The 14868-nt window shown below is 38.0% G+C and overlaps 1 protein-coding gene across 1 annotated transcript; it reads right to left on the bottom strand.

The window, feature by feature from the left end:
- Positions 1 to 3847: 3847 nt before the first annotated feature.
- Positions 3848 to 12068, bottom strand: SDHAF4 (succinate dehydrogenase complex assembly factor 4). Its single transcript, XM_090282647.1, has 3 exons — positions 11948 to 12068; positions 4428 to 4580; positions 3848 to 4276 (listed from the first exon to the last, which is right to left on the bottom strand). The coding sequence occupies exons 1-3, from the start codon at positions 12009 to 12011 to the stop codon at positions 4167 to 4169; spliced, it is 327 nt and encodes a 108-aa protein (XP_090138773.1). The 5' UTR covers positions 12012 to 12068; the 3' UTR covers positions 3848 to 4166.
- Positions 12069 to 14868: the final 2800 nt, after the last annotated feature.

Raw genomic sequence — 14868 nt, 5'->3', positions numbered from 1 at the left:
GCAGGAATAGACATCTAACATGTTTCAGGGATTATTTAAACCTCACTTTTACACTTCTGTATTTTATATACCAATTTATATTTCTATAGTATGCCCCAATAAAAGATTATCAACTAGTATTTTCTTAGATGATGGTACTGAATAAGTAACATTTGTGTTTGTCCAGAATCTTTTAAACATAATCTTGAGAATTCTGTAAAGTAAAATTCTCGGCCTCCACTAGGATGTAGACATCTGACTATAATGTCCACCAATCAGATACACCAACATAAGATGATGATGCAGAAATGGGTTAGGTGAGAGGAAAGGAAGCTACTGGGACTTCATTTTCCCTGTGCAGGCAGCAGCAGTCAATGGGCTCTGGGGCCTGCAGTGGCAGTGGTTGCAGGTTGCTGCCTGTACCAATAGTTAACTGATTTGAAGCAGTGGCTCCCTTCTCCAGCCTGAGCCCTTGTGTGGTTCTGAAAATGGATCTTGGAGACTCAGCCTGTTCTGCTAGCTCATCCCAAAACTTTGTATTTAGTAGCCCCCCTCCCTACTTAAATCAGCTCAGCAATTCCCAGAGGTGTGTGGTTCAAGGACCCTGGGATCTCTGAGACTCTTTCAGGGCATCTACAAAATCCTTCCTTTTCAACTATGTTATCTGTGAAACCAGCTTTTCTTCATTATACATCAAACAATATCACAACAGATTGCATGCAGAAGGAGATATGAGAATACAGCTGCCTTCTAGTAAGTTAGACATGAAAGAGTACTACATTCTTCTTGTTTTTTGTTTTGGAAAATTTAATTATTTTTCAAAAGAATGTTATCTTATGTTAACATGTAATGAATTTATTATTGGGTTATTTTAAAGTGAACTAAATATTTTAAAGATTGCTCAGTTTACATTCATAATACAGTAAATATCAATAAATATAACACACATAAGCAAAAGTTCTTTGGTGTCCTACACAATTTAGGGACCTCAAAAACATTTTAAAAGTATAAAAGAAAAGTTTAATAGCCACTGAAATAGGGTAAGTTCTGTCATCTTTATCTAAAAACCCAGGAGAGGAGGTTATTTTTCTTTAATTCTCCACTGAAGTTTGGGTGAGTGTAAGAGAGGAGCTGGGTTAAGTACAATATGTGGTATTGCCCTCTAAATAGAAGAAAAAGGAGATGGAGATGCAAAAAGCAGCACACATTAGAACCAAGGCCAAGAGTCTACAGGAGTGTCAGAGAGAGATCTCTAGTTCTACGAATGAAAGATCTTGAGGAAAACTTAGAACAAAGTACCCAGAAAAGCACAGAACTTACACTGAATAATTATTCATCGTAAATATTTCTTAATACTCACATATACCCTCCTATTCATGAATTATACAATAATATATATTTTAAAGATTTTATTTATTTATTTCTCAAAGGGGAAGGGAGTGAGAGAGGGAGAGAAACATCAGTGTGTGAGAGATACACTGATCCGCTGCCTCTTGCACGCCCCCAACTGGGGAACTTGGCCCGCAATCCAGGCATGTGCCCTGACTGGGAATTAAACTGACGACATTTTGGTTTTCAGGCAAGCGCTCAATCACTGAGCCACACCACACAGGGCCATGAATCGTACAATAATATTTATAATTCATTCATAGTAGCCAGTCCTAACTCAGGGAAGTCAGAGGCAGCTTTAGTTCCAGTGTTTGTGCAGAGGGATGCCCACCAAAGATGTTCTTCCTGAGCCAGGAATGGCCTGAGGGATCTTTATTATGTCCAGGTATCTTAATGATATCACTTTGCTTACTCCATATCTTCTTCTTGGTCAAACTGATCACAGTATAAATATTTAACTTGGTTAATAAGTTTAGATTTAAAAAGGTGACAACCGGGTATCTAGTATCAAAAACCCAGAAAGTGATAGCCTCATCAAACCTGGGAAGTCTCCTTTGGTTTGTCTGGGGTGAATTAGTCACTTGCAGTCCATTTGGTCTTCTTCAGTTGTCTTTTGGAACTGTTCTCATGTGTAAATCAAACCCACCAGGCTTTATGCCAGAATGGCGAGGGCTCTGTTTTATTGATCACATCTTCTGAAAATCTGTAAATTATTCTTTTAAACATACCCAAATTAGTGTGAGTTTTCTGAGAAACAGATGCTGAAATGGGATTAAACATAAAAGATACATATTGGGGAGACTTGTGAATGATAAAGGGGAGGAATAGACAGAGTCTAACACCTGTGAAGGGGAGAGGGAAGGACAGGATTGGATAGGAAAACTCCCAGAAAGCAGCACAGTCCTAAGAACATTCTGGGAGGGCTTACGGGGAGTCCTCGAACCAACATCACCCATCAGGGCAGTTGGCCATCATGTTCATTCAGTGTAGCCCCCCCGCCCCCCGCACTCATTTATTTATTGGCTAGAAAGAGCAGGAAGGAAACATGACCTCAGCAGCAACACGGTAGTGGATGCAATGGGGCAGCAGCTGGGGTTCTGTCAACTCTACTTCCCACAGGTGTGGATTTGAGTGATGCATTTTCATTGCCACCAGATCACCTTTTTTAAATCTTCAGGTTTTTCTGTTAATGTTTGTTGGGCATAAAAATCATAAATGTTTTCATGCCACCAAATATTAACTAGATATTTGAGACTGTCATGAATCATGTTACTATTAACAGAGATTAAGGATTCTCTTATGTTAATACAACACTTTGGTGGTTACATATATTAGTTTTTGAAGTATATTGTCTTTTCTCTGTCATCCATCATGATTAGTGTGAAATCCAAACAAAACTAGACAATACAACATAATTTAACACAGTATTTCTGACATGTTAACTTTGGGCTAACTGAAGGTTAATTACAGCATAGTTTAAGGAATGTGGTTATCACTTAGCAGCATGCACAGTAACTGCAATTAGAGGACAAATCCTGACTGCAAGAGAATGGTATGAAGATGGAATGACTAGTCGCGATTTCCACACGAGTTAGTTTGCTGCTGGGGAGAATACACTTTTTAAAAGGTTTGTTTTCTTAAGTCTCCCTCCAATCTTCTCGTTGTACTTACAATTCATATCACACAATTATCAGCCAACTGCTCTGTCTTCTATATGCTTTGCAAACCCTTTCTTCCTAATTTAAGGAAGAGGGCTGAAGGCCCAATCTCTGTGGTTGAGTGAGGCCATAGGACAGAAAAGGATGCCTTAAGGGAGGCGCAACAGCTCTCATCCTCCCTTCACTCCAGGTCTGCAAACTGGGCTCGACTTTCCTGACCCAGTTAAGTTATCCAAAGGCTACAGGGGTAGCAGCTATTGAGTCATCAAAAGCTGGTCTGTTTTATGTCCTACTTTTCTTATATTTCCCCCTCTGTACCTGAATTTTATGCTTCACAAACTAATGTATATTTCAGCTCAGTTCACCTATGCAAATAATCACTAATTTTCCAACCACGACTTTTTAATGTTATAGTCATATAAAACAATTTCAATAAAAGTATTTCAAAATTTTGGTTTTTTAACCTTTTCCTCTAGGAAGCCTAGAGACTTGGAAAACTACATTCGTGATTTAAGGATAGCTAACACGTCACATTACTAAGAGACATGTGCTTTGTACTGGTCCAAGTGGTTTAAATCTTCTCAACTGCCCCATGAGGTGGAACTAGTATTATCTCCAACTTACACAGAACACTGAAGCACAGAGACATTAAGTAACTTATGCGAGGTCACATAGCTAGTAAGTAGGAAAGCCAGGATTTGTACTCAAGTAATTTGGGTCCAAGTTAAATACTTTCTGTTGTTACTGTGGCTTTCTCAAATATAATGCACTACTTAACTCACATTTAAAAAGCCAATATTACCTAGCACAAGGCAATACAATCATTTTTAAAAAGTTGCTTTATTTACATTTGCATTTTATGAGCAACTGATTAAACGAGAACATGATGAAAGAAGGTTACAGTTCTAATCATCACTTATAACCCCAATATATTAAAATTAAAATTAATATGCTAATGCAGAAATATGTTCCCTTTCCTAATTTAGAGCAGCATATTTTCTTCCATATCCATCATATATACTTTTAAACACATTATAGAAATTAGATGATTAAGGGATATACAGAAAGAGAATAGTCAGAAATAAGTTAATTCAGATGTGTGTATTCAGAAAAAGATCCTGAAGTTAAAGAATATGTGGCTTAAAAATCAATACAGCGTCCTTTTCGTTCCCAATCTCCATATCGGGTCGGTTCTGGGCCCCTGGGTCCACCTTTTTCTTTGGTAACAGGATTAACATCACCTGGAAACTCTAAAGAAAGAAGATGTGAACAAAGCAGTCAACAGAGACAGAAAAAGCATTATGGTCCATTTTGAAGATACAGAGCTACAGTTAGGAGGCTAGATACTACTGACTGGGTTACCATGGAGTCTTGAAATGTGAGCAGTTTTACCATACTTACTTGTTAGTGGTTCTTTCTCTAAATAGGTATCTTCTGGTGCATCAAAACGACCTTCTGGTAACTTTGTCTTCTTAAGGGATTGTTTGATAGGTTCAGACTTTCCTCCTTGAGTAGAACTTGTTTTTCTCAAAGAATGACACAAAATGGGGGATCCTAGCAGAGTGGAGATAGTGGAAAAACAGGAGCTGGTTATTGATTCTATATTTAAAATTTAGTAATTTTCTTAATTTATTTCTAGCGCATATATTCACATTTGTCAAAGTTCAAGAAGGACAGAAGGACATAGAGTGAAGAAAATTCTTCCCTCTGTCCATATCTTCCAGACAGTCATTTCCTTTCCTTGCAGACAACCAATGTTATCAGTTTGAAAAGAAGCTTTGAAATACTCCAGTTAACCATTATCAAAATGGTAGAAACATGTATTAAATACTGACTCTTGTCTGAAGCAATGCCAAAAATGCCAGAAATCCAGATCATTATGAATAACTAATTAGGATGAATTTTTCAATGACAATAGTATTTAAATCTCTAGAAGTCACAAGAGACTGTATTTAGAAACGTACCAGGTAAATGCATTTGTTAATTTATTTACTAATGTTTTAATGAAAGCCATGATAATGATCTACAGAATTAATATAGTTTCCTTCCAGCTACACAGTAATATAAAATACTTCCTATTTATGATACTAATTGGCTGAGAAAAATTCTGTAGACCAAGAAAACTTTCTGTACATGTTAAAATAAATACTTATTAAAACTTTTTACTTATTTATTGAGTTAGAGTACAGATTATTTTGTCTTCAAACTCCACCTCAATATCTAAGACATATTTTCTTTTTCTTATCTCCTCATAAAAATATTGAGTTAAACATACTAAAAGGCTAAGGAGAAAAATCTGACTATCTTAAAAGGCAGCATTTGTTTGTATTCAGAAATTAAATAAAAAACAAATATAAGTTTTTGATTGTGTTACTATATTTCATATAATAATCTCATCTCGGTTTATTGTGGCTGACTTGGAAATATATTGAAAATGTTAGTGATTATAAACTATACACAAATGAAGGACTTTCTCAGTCCAAATAATAAGATTTTTAAACCAATTAGTCATGTTGCCTGAAATACAGGATTCATCATAGTTTGACTTTACACCCCAATTTAACAAGTTCACGTAATCTCCACAATAGAAACTTTTGTTCATCATCTGATGTCTAAATGTCTAAATTATTACCAATTACTAAAGCAAGAAAGATTGTTTGCTAAGTCATAATAGTTCAGTAATACTAGATATACAGAATGGAGAACTTTAACAATTACATATTAGATTCTAAATGTAGACATATTTTACATCTACTTTGGCTAATGCAGTCTCTGCATGTGGTTACTAATTAAGTATATTTTATCATACATTAAATAACTCACTTAGAGGCCTAAAAATCAGCTAGTATTTAATAGATTCAAGTAGCGACCCGATACTCTGTGCTCAGGTTCAACACAATAAAATCAACACTTCATTTTTGGTTTGGTTGTTGCAAATTTTTAAAAAATCTCTTCGCTAAAAGTGTGAAATGATAATCAGTGTAAAAAGCAATTTTGGAATGTTCCAAATCTGTAGAAATTCCTAAGCACTTATGCAAAATCCAAAAAATAGTACAAAATATATCCCCAGCTACCAATTATAATGTAGACAAAATCTGAGTCTAAAATTTTTACCTCTTAAATGATGCAAATATACTAAGTATAATAAAACTAACAGATGTGTTAGGTGCCTACTATGTGCCAGACACTGTGCTAGCAGCTAAAAGGACAACATCTTATTTACGCCTCATAATGATCTGATGAGGCAGGTATGTAACTGTCTTTCCCGTTTGTAAAATGGGATATTTCTACATAGTTCAGAGAAATGAAGCAATGTGTATGTTTATATATGCACATGTTTGGTGTATTAATACCTTGAGTCTAACTGTGGGACACAGAAGTCAATTTGGATGAGGTTCTGAAGGAACTTTTATCTACAAAAAGAAGGGCTAGAAGGACAAGCTGAAAGAGCTGTTTTCTCAAGGAATTCTTGAAACTCTGGAAGCATAAACAGAACTCTTTTTGTCATCAGGTAACAGTGTGACAAAATATGAGAGACAATTCCCCTCATTTGTGCACAGTACCAGATAAGACAGGGCACACTGTGCTCCTTGGCCCCCGTAAGCTTTACATCTTTGGAAACAAATCCATGCACAGCAGCCTGGCTGGGGTCTTGGTAATGAGGCACATGCAAGTAGCCTCAAGGACAGACAAGAAGAAGGATCTTTCATACAATAAGGATTAGCAGAGAGGAGAAGGTGAGCCCAACAGCCACACCTATGGAGTCTGCCTCTCAAATAGTAGATACCAAGCAACAATAACTGTACTGTTAGAATTACATTTTGGCCACCTCAACTGCTTGAGAAATAGCACCTTGATCCTGGACTTCCCAGCTTCCAGAACTGTGAGAAATCAATGTTTGATTTTTTCATTTTCAAGTAACTCATTCTATGGTGATTTGTTATTATTGCCCCAACAAGACATGTAAGATGCACCATTTCTGTTATTTTTTTTTTTTTAAGGAGGATCCACAGAAAATGAAAAGAAAATAATTACAGTGAGAAGAAAATAACATAAAAGGCATGAAACTGTGAGGATCAGCAGACCACACGTTGGTTCTCTTAAAAGACTAAACCTACTGGTTAAGTCTTTGGGAAAACTAATATGAAAAAAAACAAGAGAAGGTAAAATGAATTAGAGAGTACATAATTATGTAGAGAGCAGAAATTTTTAAAAAACCCAGCAACTTTATGCCTGTATATTGAAAGTATACAAAATGAATAATTTTTAAGAAAAATTTAACTTTTCAAAACTGACTTAAGAAAAGATAACCTGAGAAATACTACAATAACCATTACAGAAATTAAACCAGTAATTACAAATCTCCCCTCAAAGACAAGACAAGCGAGAGTGCCATCAGCACCATGGCAAAGTGAGAAGACTCCACTGGTTTATCCCCACGATTTTCTACCTTTTTCATCACACAGCACGCATAAACTAATTACTAAAGTTCTGTGGCACGCCAAAAAATAATTTTTTGCTGATCTGACAATAAATTTTTATTTATTTACACCAGACAGCTATTGTTGCATTGGCTGTTTTCATTTCTTTTTTTTTAAATTTGATCATCGAAGTGTACAGAGGCCAAAACCCTGACTAAATAATCAGGTATTGCCGTATTTTAAAAATTCTTGTGGCACACCAGTTGAAAATCGCTAGTTTACACCCTTAAATTTACAACAGGTTGAACAACTGTAACCTAATGAAAGATCCCCTGCTCAACACACAAGAATTCCTGAAAGATCCACACATCAGGACATTTGAAGGTGGGCAATTTGGAACAAGCATGGGAGCAGGAAAAGACGGGGATGGTGACGGCAGACCCAGGTTGATGCACACTGCCAGGCCGGGCATCCTGGTAGAGGGAGAGGACTCATGCAGCAGCCCTTACACACTGTCGCAGGAGCGTATGAGAGGCAGCAGCAGTTTCCCTCCAGGAAAAGGCATCTACCTTCACAGACAGCTCCCCATCTCAGCAAAGCTGGGTAGAGGTGGCTGGGACTCTTAAAGCAACAGTGATTTCCACAGCCATTCATGGAAGTGGGGAGGGCTGTGAGATCACCAGCTCACCTTGCCTCTTCCACAAGCCTCAGCAGAGCCCAGTAAAGCCAAAATCACAGAGGCAATTAAAAAATGGGCAAAGGACCTGCAAAGACCCTTCTCCAAAGAGGACATACAGATCAACAGACACATGAAAAAATGCTCAATGTCACTAATCATCAGAGAAATGCATATGAAAGCCACAGTGAGATATCATCTCCCACTTGTCAGATGGCTATCATCAATAAATCAACAAAGAACAAGTACTGGTGAGGATGTGGAGAAAGGGGAACCCTAGTGCACTGTTGGTGGGAATGCAGACTGGTGCAGCCACTGTGGAAAGCAGTATGGAGTTACCTCAAAAAATTAAAAATGGAATTGTCTTATGACCCAGTGATTCCAACTCTGGGAATTGATCTGAAGAAACCCAAAACACTAATTTGAAAGAATATATGCACCCCTATGTTCATTGCAGCGTTATTTACAATTGCCAAGATCTGAAAGCAGCTCAAGTGTCCATCAGTAGATGAATGGATTAAACAGCTATGGGACATTTACACAATGGAATACTACTCGGCCATAAAAAGAAGGAAATTTTACCCTTTGCGACAGCATGGATGGACCTGGAAAACATTATGCTAAGTGAAATAAGCCAGTCAGAAAAAGACAAATACCATATGATTTCACTCATATGTGGAATTTAATGAACAAAATTAACAAGCAGAATATAGACAGACTCATAAGAGAGCCGGTTGACAGTTGTGGGGGGGCAGGAGATTGGGTGGGGTGGTGGAGGAATTGAGCAAAAAAGAAAATAGAAAAAACTTATGGACAGGGGCAACAGTGTGGTGACTGTCAGGGGAGGGGGTTGTGGGAAGTGGAGGAGGGTAAGGGGGGAATAAATGGTGACAGATGGAGATTTGACTTGGGTGGTAAACACACATACAGTGTACAGATGGCATGTTGTAGAATTGTGCACCTGAAATCTGTATAATCTTGTTGACCAGAGTCACCCTAATAAATTCGATAAAAATAAATGAAAATAAAATAATTTTAAAACCACAGGTTGATTATAAAACTCATATAAATAAATGTACATAGGAATAAATGCACCCTGTTAAACTTAAAAAACAGAATAACAATACAGTCATACTTCAGTACCTGTCAGCTTCAGAACTGGTCAACCCTTGTATTTGCTGCATTTTGATGAGGAAATTATGTCTGAGCATTCGGCGCTTCCTTGGGACTAGTCACACTAGAACTCATGTGAGTCACGACGCCACCCCGCAAGAAACAACGATTCATAAGGTACTCATCATTCCAGCACTGTCATGAGTTCTGGAATGCATTAATGACAAGTACTGAGATATAACTGTATTTAGACTACATACACATATAACACCAAGTGGTTTTTGAATTTAAGTTTGACCAAATATATGACAAATGCATGGAAAGGAAAGAACACAGAGTTTCAATTCAAGACAAAAACAATGGATAAGAAAAAAAGGGGGCTAAAATATAATAACCATGAATATTCTTAACTATAAAATATCATAGAAAAATGCAACATCGCAGGATTTTCCAGTACTGTATACGTATGTTGTTAAAGCTACATAGGTTTAAGAGTGTAGAATATGTTTAAGAACATAAGTAGTGTTTATAAAAGTGTGGAAAAGGTTAATAAGGGAGTGGGAGAGGTTAATAAGGGACTGGGAATGGTTTATAAGTGTGTGGGAAGGGTTTATAAAGCCTTAAAATATATATAAATACTAAAATAAATGTAAGGTTCCTACTACGTGGATTTTCACCTATTGTGGGGGGGGCGTCTAGAATGTAGTACCCGCGATAAGTGAGGAAATACTGTATATCTATACACTTGATTTATGATAGCTGGCATTACACCAGTGGGGAAAAGGTCCAATACATGGATCTGGTTATTGTCATGGAAAAAAAATGAAATTGGTTTCCTGCCTCACACCATACATAAAAATCAATTCCTGTTGGAATAAAGGTTCAAATATAAAAAGCAAAACTATAGACCTTACTTCTTTGACTTTAGGGTAGAGAAGGCTTTATTAGACAAGATCACAAGGCACTGACAATCAACAAAATGATCAAGACAAGATTAAAATAAATTATGAATCAAGACTTTTGAAGCTGCATAATTGTACATGCAGATTCATTATTCTATTCATATTTTGCCTAGTATCTTATGTTTTTTTAAGAAAGATACTGTAAGAGTGACAAAAATAGCCCACAAACTGAGCTATTTGCCACTTACGTAACTAAAAAATGTTTAATATTCAAACATATGTAAAAATATAAGACAAACAATCCATTAAGAAAATAAATATATTTCACAAAAAACTAATAAAATATTTGAAAAGATGTTTAATTTCTCTAACCAGAGAAAAGCAAAATTGCAATAAGATACTATTTCAGCATCCTATAGACACACAAAAATTAAATTTTCTGATGATCTTGAGTGTTGATAAGTATGTGGAGTAACAGGAACTCATATACTGCTGGTAGAAGTTACCAGTAAGAATAGACAATGCCTTTATACCTGGCACCATATTGTGAAATTAAACGGCCCTTATACTATGTTCCAGGAATTCTATGCAGAAGAGCACCCATAATGTTTAAAAATGTGTAGCAGCCAAACCTGGTGTTTCTAGAATTACCCAAATGTCCACTGAGAACTGAAGAACATTTTCATACTTGAGCAAATAATATCAACCTCAAATATTAATATGGATGACTCTCAAAGTACTGCTGTTTGAAAAATAGCAAGTAATATAAATACAAATTGTATGAAACCATTTCTATAAAGATAAAAAACGTGAAGTTAAACAACTGAGTGAGGAGACAGCACACAGGGAGCTAGCTGCTTGGCAATGGAAATATTCTATTTCTTACATTGAAGAATGGGTTCATAAATGTTGGCTTTGCTTCATAACTTACACGTGTTGTATAATTTTTTGGTATCAAATTGTTCCTTCTTAAGTTTTTAGCACAAGTGAAAAGGGTTGTTGAGTGTACACACAACAAAATTTTAGTTATTACCTTTCCATATTATGCATTTCTGGACCATTTAAAAAATTTTCAATTAACAAATAATATGCTTGCAAAGAAATGATCACATAAAGGTAAACAAACTGCGTAGAAATCTGGGACCCACTACTACAAGGAGCAGTAATCCTATTTTCAATTTACACAACTCTCCCAGATGTCCTAAATTAAAACTATACTTAGCATATACTCTGTGGGTTAAGTCTGTAATATATTGATAAAATTTTCCAACAAAAAAAGGTTAAAATATTGGTTTTTACTAAAAGCACTCATACTTTATTAACAATTACTAGCGTCATCTTATTTTTATTATATTTATTACCTTTGGCCCACTTCTGCATTTTCCAATTTTTTTCATACTGTAAACTGCACAAACCCTTTTTATGTAAATAGATAAGTACACGAACGATTCCAATTCCCAAAGGGCCTACTTTTCCATTTTTTTTCCCCCACGAGCATCAGAGTGGAGTGCGTCCTGTGAGTTTCCAAATACACGACCCGGAACGTTTGTTTGCTGCCCTTCCTGGTCAGAGCAGTGGCCGGAAGGAAGCAGGTACCCTGGTTGGTAGGGCTTTGGATATCTTCTAGCTCTAGTCCCACCCCTGAGGTCCCAAGGCCAAGATGCGGTGGCCGACCTAACAACAGAAAAGCTCTGAGATCCCATGCACCCTCAAAGGCCCGGGACACGTGCGGCTTCCCCCCGTGGGAGGCCTTTCTTGCGGCGCCGGGGACTCCGCCCGCAACCTTGGCTCCTAGGTCGGGTGCCTTACTTGCCGTTCTCCAAGCTGATGCCGGGGCGCGACCGAGAAACCCGGTGAGCCCGGATACAGCCATGGCGCCCAGTCCCTCAGCGTCTGCACTGGCCCGATCTAGGGGAGGGCCAGTCGTGTAGTCCGGCCCATCCCACAGGAGGGGCGGGCCCTCGTGAGGCGGGGCCTTTGTGGGAGGGGCGGGGCATCCGTAGCTCGCTCTCGGTATCCGCGCTGTTGGCCCAGGCTAGCCCGTGTTAATTAAACTCCCAAATCATGGCTGAAGTTGGATGAGGGAATAATTTCGTTTATTCCTCTAAATCTGAGGCAAAAGGTCTCTTGGAAGATCTTTTATAGCATACAAAGATAGAATATCTTTTACTCTTTTTGTCTGTGTAATGGGTTTCTTTTCCCTCAGTTCTCTTACTTACTCCTAATTCGTTAGTTCTGAGCCGTTGACCAGATGACCTTCTAAAAGATGAGTTTTGAGTGAAGTTCAGAGCAAGAGAAGGCTTTCCATCCGGTCCAGGCTGCTGGGAAAAGCAGTCTGCCAATTGGCCCCTTCAATTTCAAAGCTCCAATTTGTTGGGAGCATGAAAATGGCAGATCAGGAGATTTTATGCAGCCTGTGGAAGTCTCTACAGAATCACAGTGGAGGAGGTCTCCAGAATTTTGTATTTTTTTTTTAGAAAATTTATTTGCTGGCTATTGGGTCCTTGTAATGTCTGACCACATGACATTTGGTAGCTAGCTATGCAATGAGTTTGTCATCATGAACTAGGGAGTTATCTGGTCCTCCTAGATAAGGAGTTCGTTTACTAAGAGGAAGTGGTATACACAGAACAGGGCCAAAGCCCCCCAAACAACCAATTTTCATTAGCAGGTAGCTCACATGTATATTTTTGACCGTTAGCTCACATCTACACCCTAAGGATGAGTTTCTTGTCACCAGTTAGCTGAGGAAAAAACTCAAAGCTAAATTACAGCTGGCTTTGCTCAACATACTAACCTGGCTGGCGAGGGATTTCTTTGGCATTTAGACCCCCATTTAACAGAGGCCCTCAAGAACAGCAATGAGAAAAAAAATTCCTTCCCGAGGGCAGAACTTTATCTACACTTTGCCTGGAAGGAGATATGACTTGAGATAAAGATTTGTATCATTTCATGGGCACTGGTTTAGGCAAACGGCCAGAGACTAGGAATATAAAGGCTTTGGAATTCTTCTGTGGAATAGGACCTTTCAAAAAGGCTCCGAAGCATTGAATGGCTTTTAATCAGAAAAAAGTTTACTCTTGCTGCCTAATATACCAAAATTTTGTGTCTTAAAACATTTATCCTCTCAAGTTTTTGTGCATCAGGCATCCAGGACCCAGAGTGCCTCTGGCTCTAGGTCTTAAATGAGGTTACTTTCAAGCTGTTAGATGGGGTTCCATTCTCATATGGAGGCATGACTAGGGGAGGATCTGCTTCTAATTATTGATTATTGGCAGGATGTTTTAGTTGGACTACAGGCTTCCCTCAGCTCCCTGCTATGTGGGCTTCTCCAAAAGTCATCTCACAACACAGAAGCTTTTTTCCACAGAATGAACAAAGCAGAAAAGGAGGGATTGATCAAGATGGAAGACAGTTTTAAAAATATAATCCTGGAAGTGCACTTTGGCTGTATTCTATCATTAGAAGTAAATCAGATGCAGACCACTCGCAAAGGGAGGGGATTACACAAGGGATGAATATAGGTAGGTGGGGATCAGTGAGGGCCATTTGAGAGGCTGCCTATGACCATGTAGACATCAGTTTCTTTTCCTCCACACCTGTTTGCTCAGTTGCTCATTAACAAGATAGCCATGGTGGCATGGAGACACGAATATGTTTTTAACATAGTATTTTCCTCTGCCAAGTCTGATTGGTTAGTTAGTGCTATTACTTTTGTCTGGGTGGCAGGTTTGATTACAATGGGATCCTACTATAATGAAGGAAGGAGCAACTTGTTCTATAGTAATAGACAAGTATTCTGGGTTTGGATTGCTTTCCCTGACTTACGCTTCTTTTACATATTCCATATGTGGTTATCGAATACCTTGTACATCATACACGTTATATGGCATCCCATACAACACTCCTTCTTACCAAAGAACTCACTTTCCTGTGAAAGATGTAAAGCAGGTACTGATTCCTGTGGGAATCCAGTCTTATCACATATCCCATCAGACCAGAAACAAATGGTGTTATAAAATAATGGATGGTCCTATTGAAGGTTTACTTTTGGAAGCTGGTGCTGGTTGGAGTGATTGGCCCTAACTATCAGGGGAAAGGGAGTAAGGAAGAATTGTTTGACTAGAACTTGGGAATCTCCTGGAATACCTCCTACCAATACCATGTTGAATTATGAAAATGAATCAGACTGTTGCAAGCGTATACAGGCAAAACCACCCAAGCCGCAGATTTTTGGGTCACCAAGATAAAGAAATCTGATCAGCAGAGGTGCTGGTTGAAAACAAAGGAAATGTTATAAGTGGCAGTGGTGACAAGTCATAATCATCTAGCCTCATGACCAATGGTGAATTGAGGACTGTATTTATAAAATTATTTTTTTAATCAGAGAATTTTGGGATATAAAACATGCTGCTACCCTTATCCTATCGTGGAGATTCAGTTGGTCTGTCATGGGGCCCTGGAATCTGCATTTTGAGTGAGTTACCTAAGTAATTATCCCCAAGAAAAGCTGCTCTAGCTATATTTTCTTCCTAATTGGCTCATGTATGTTTACATATTTGTTTCCTCTTTCTTATCTCATACTACTATTGTATATACTGGTGGTGGTGGTGGTTAGGTTATAATTTTGTTTATGGGATGCAAACTATTGAGACAAGATTATAAACCAGAGGAGAAATGGACATCACTGAGATCCTAGACTCGAAAATGGCAGAGGGATAATAGTATTG

Source organism: Furipterus horrens, unplaced genomic scaffold (genome assembly GCF_987537825.1).
Source record: "Furipterus horrens unplaced genomic scaffold, mFurHor1.1.pri manual_scaffold_6, whole genome shotgun sequence".
Classification (NCBI taxonomy): domain Eukaryota; kingdom Metazoa; phylum Chordata; class Mammalia; order Chiroptera; family Furipteridae; genus Furipterus; species Furipterus horrens.
Note: the sequence above shows the minus strand (reverse complement) of the source record. Positions and strands in the feature narration are given on the sequence as shown.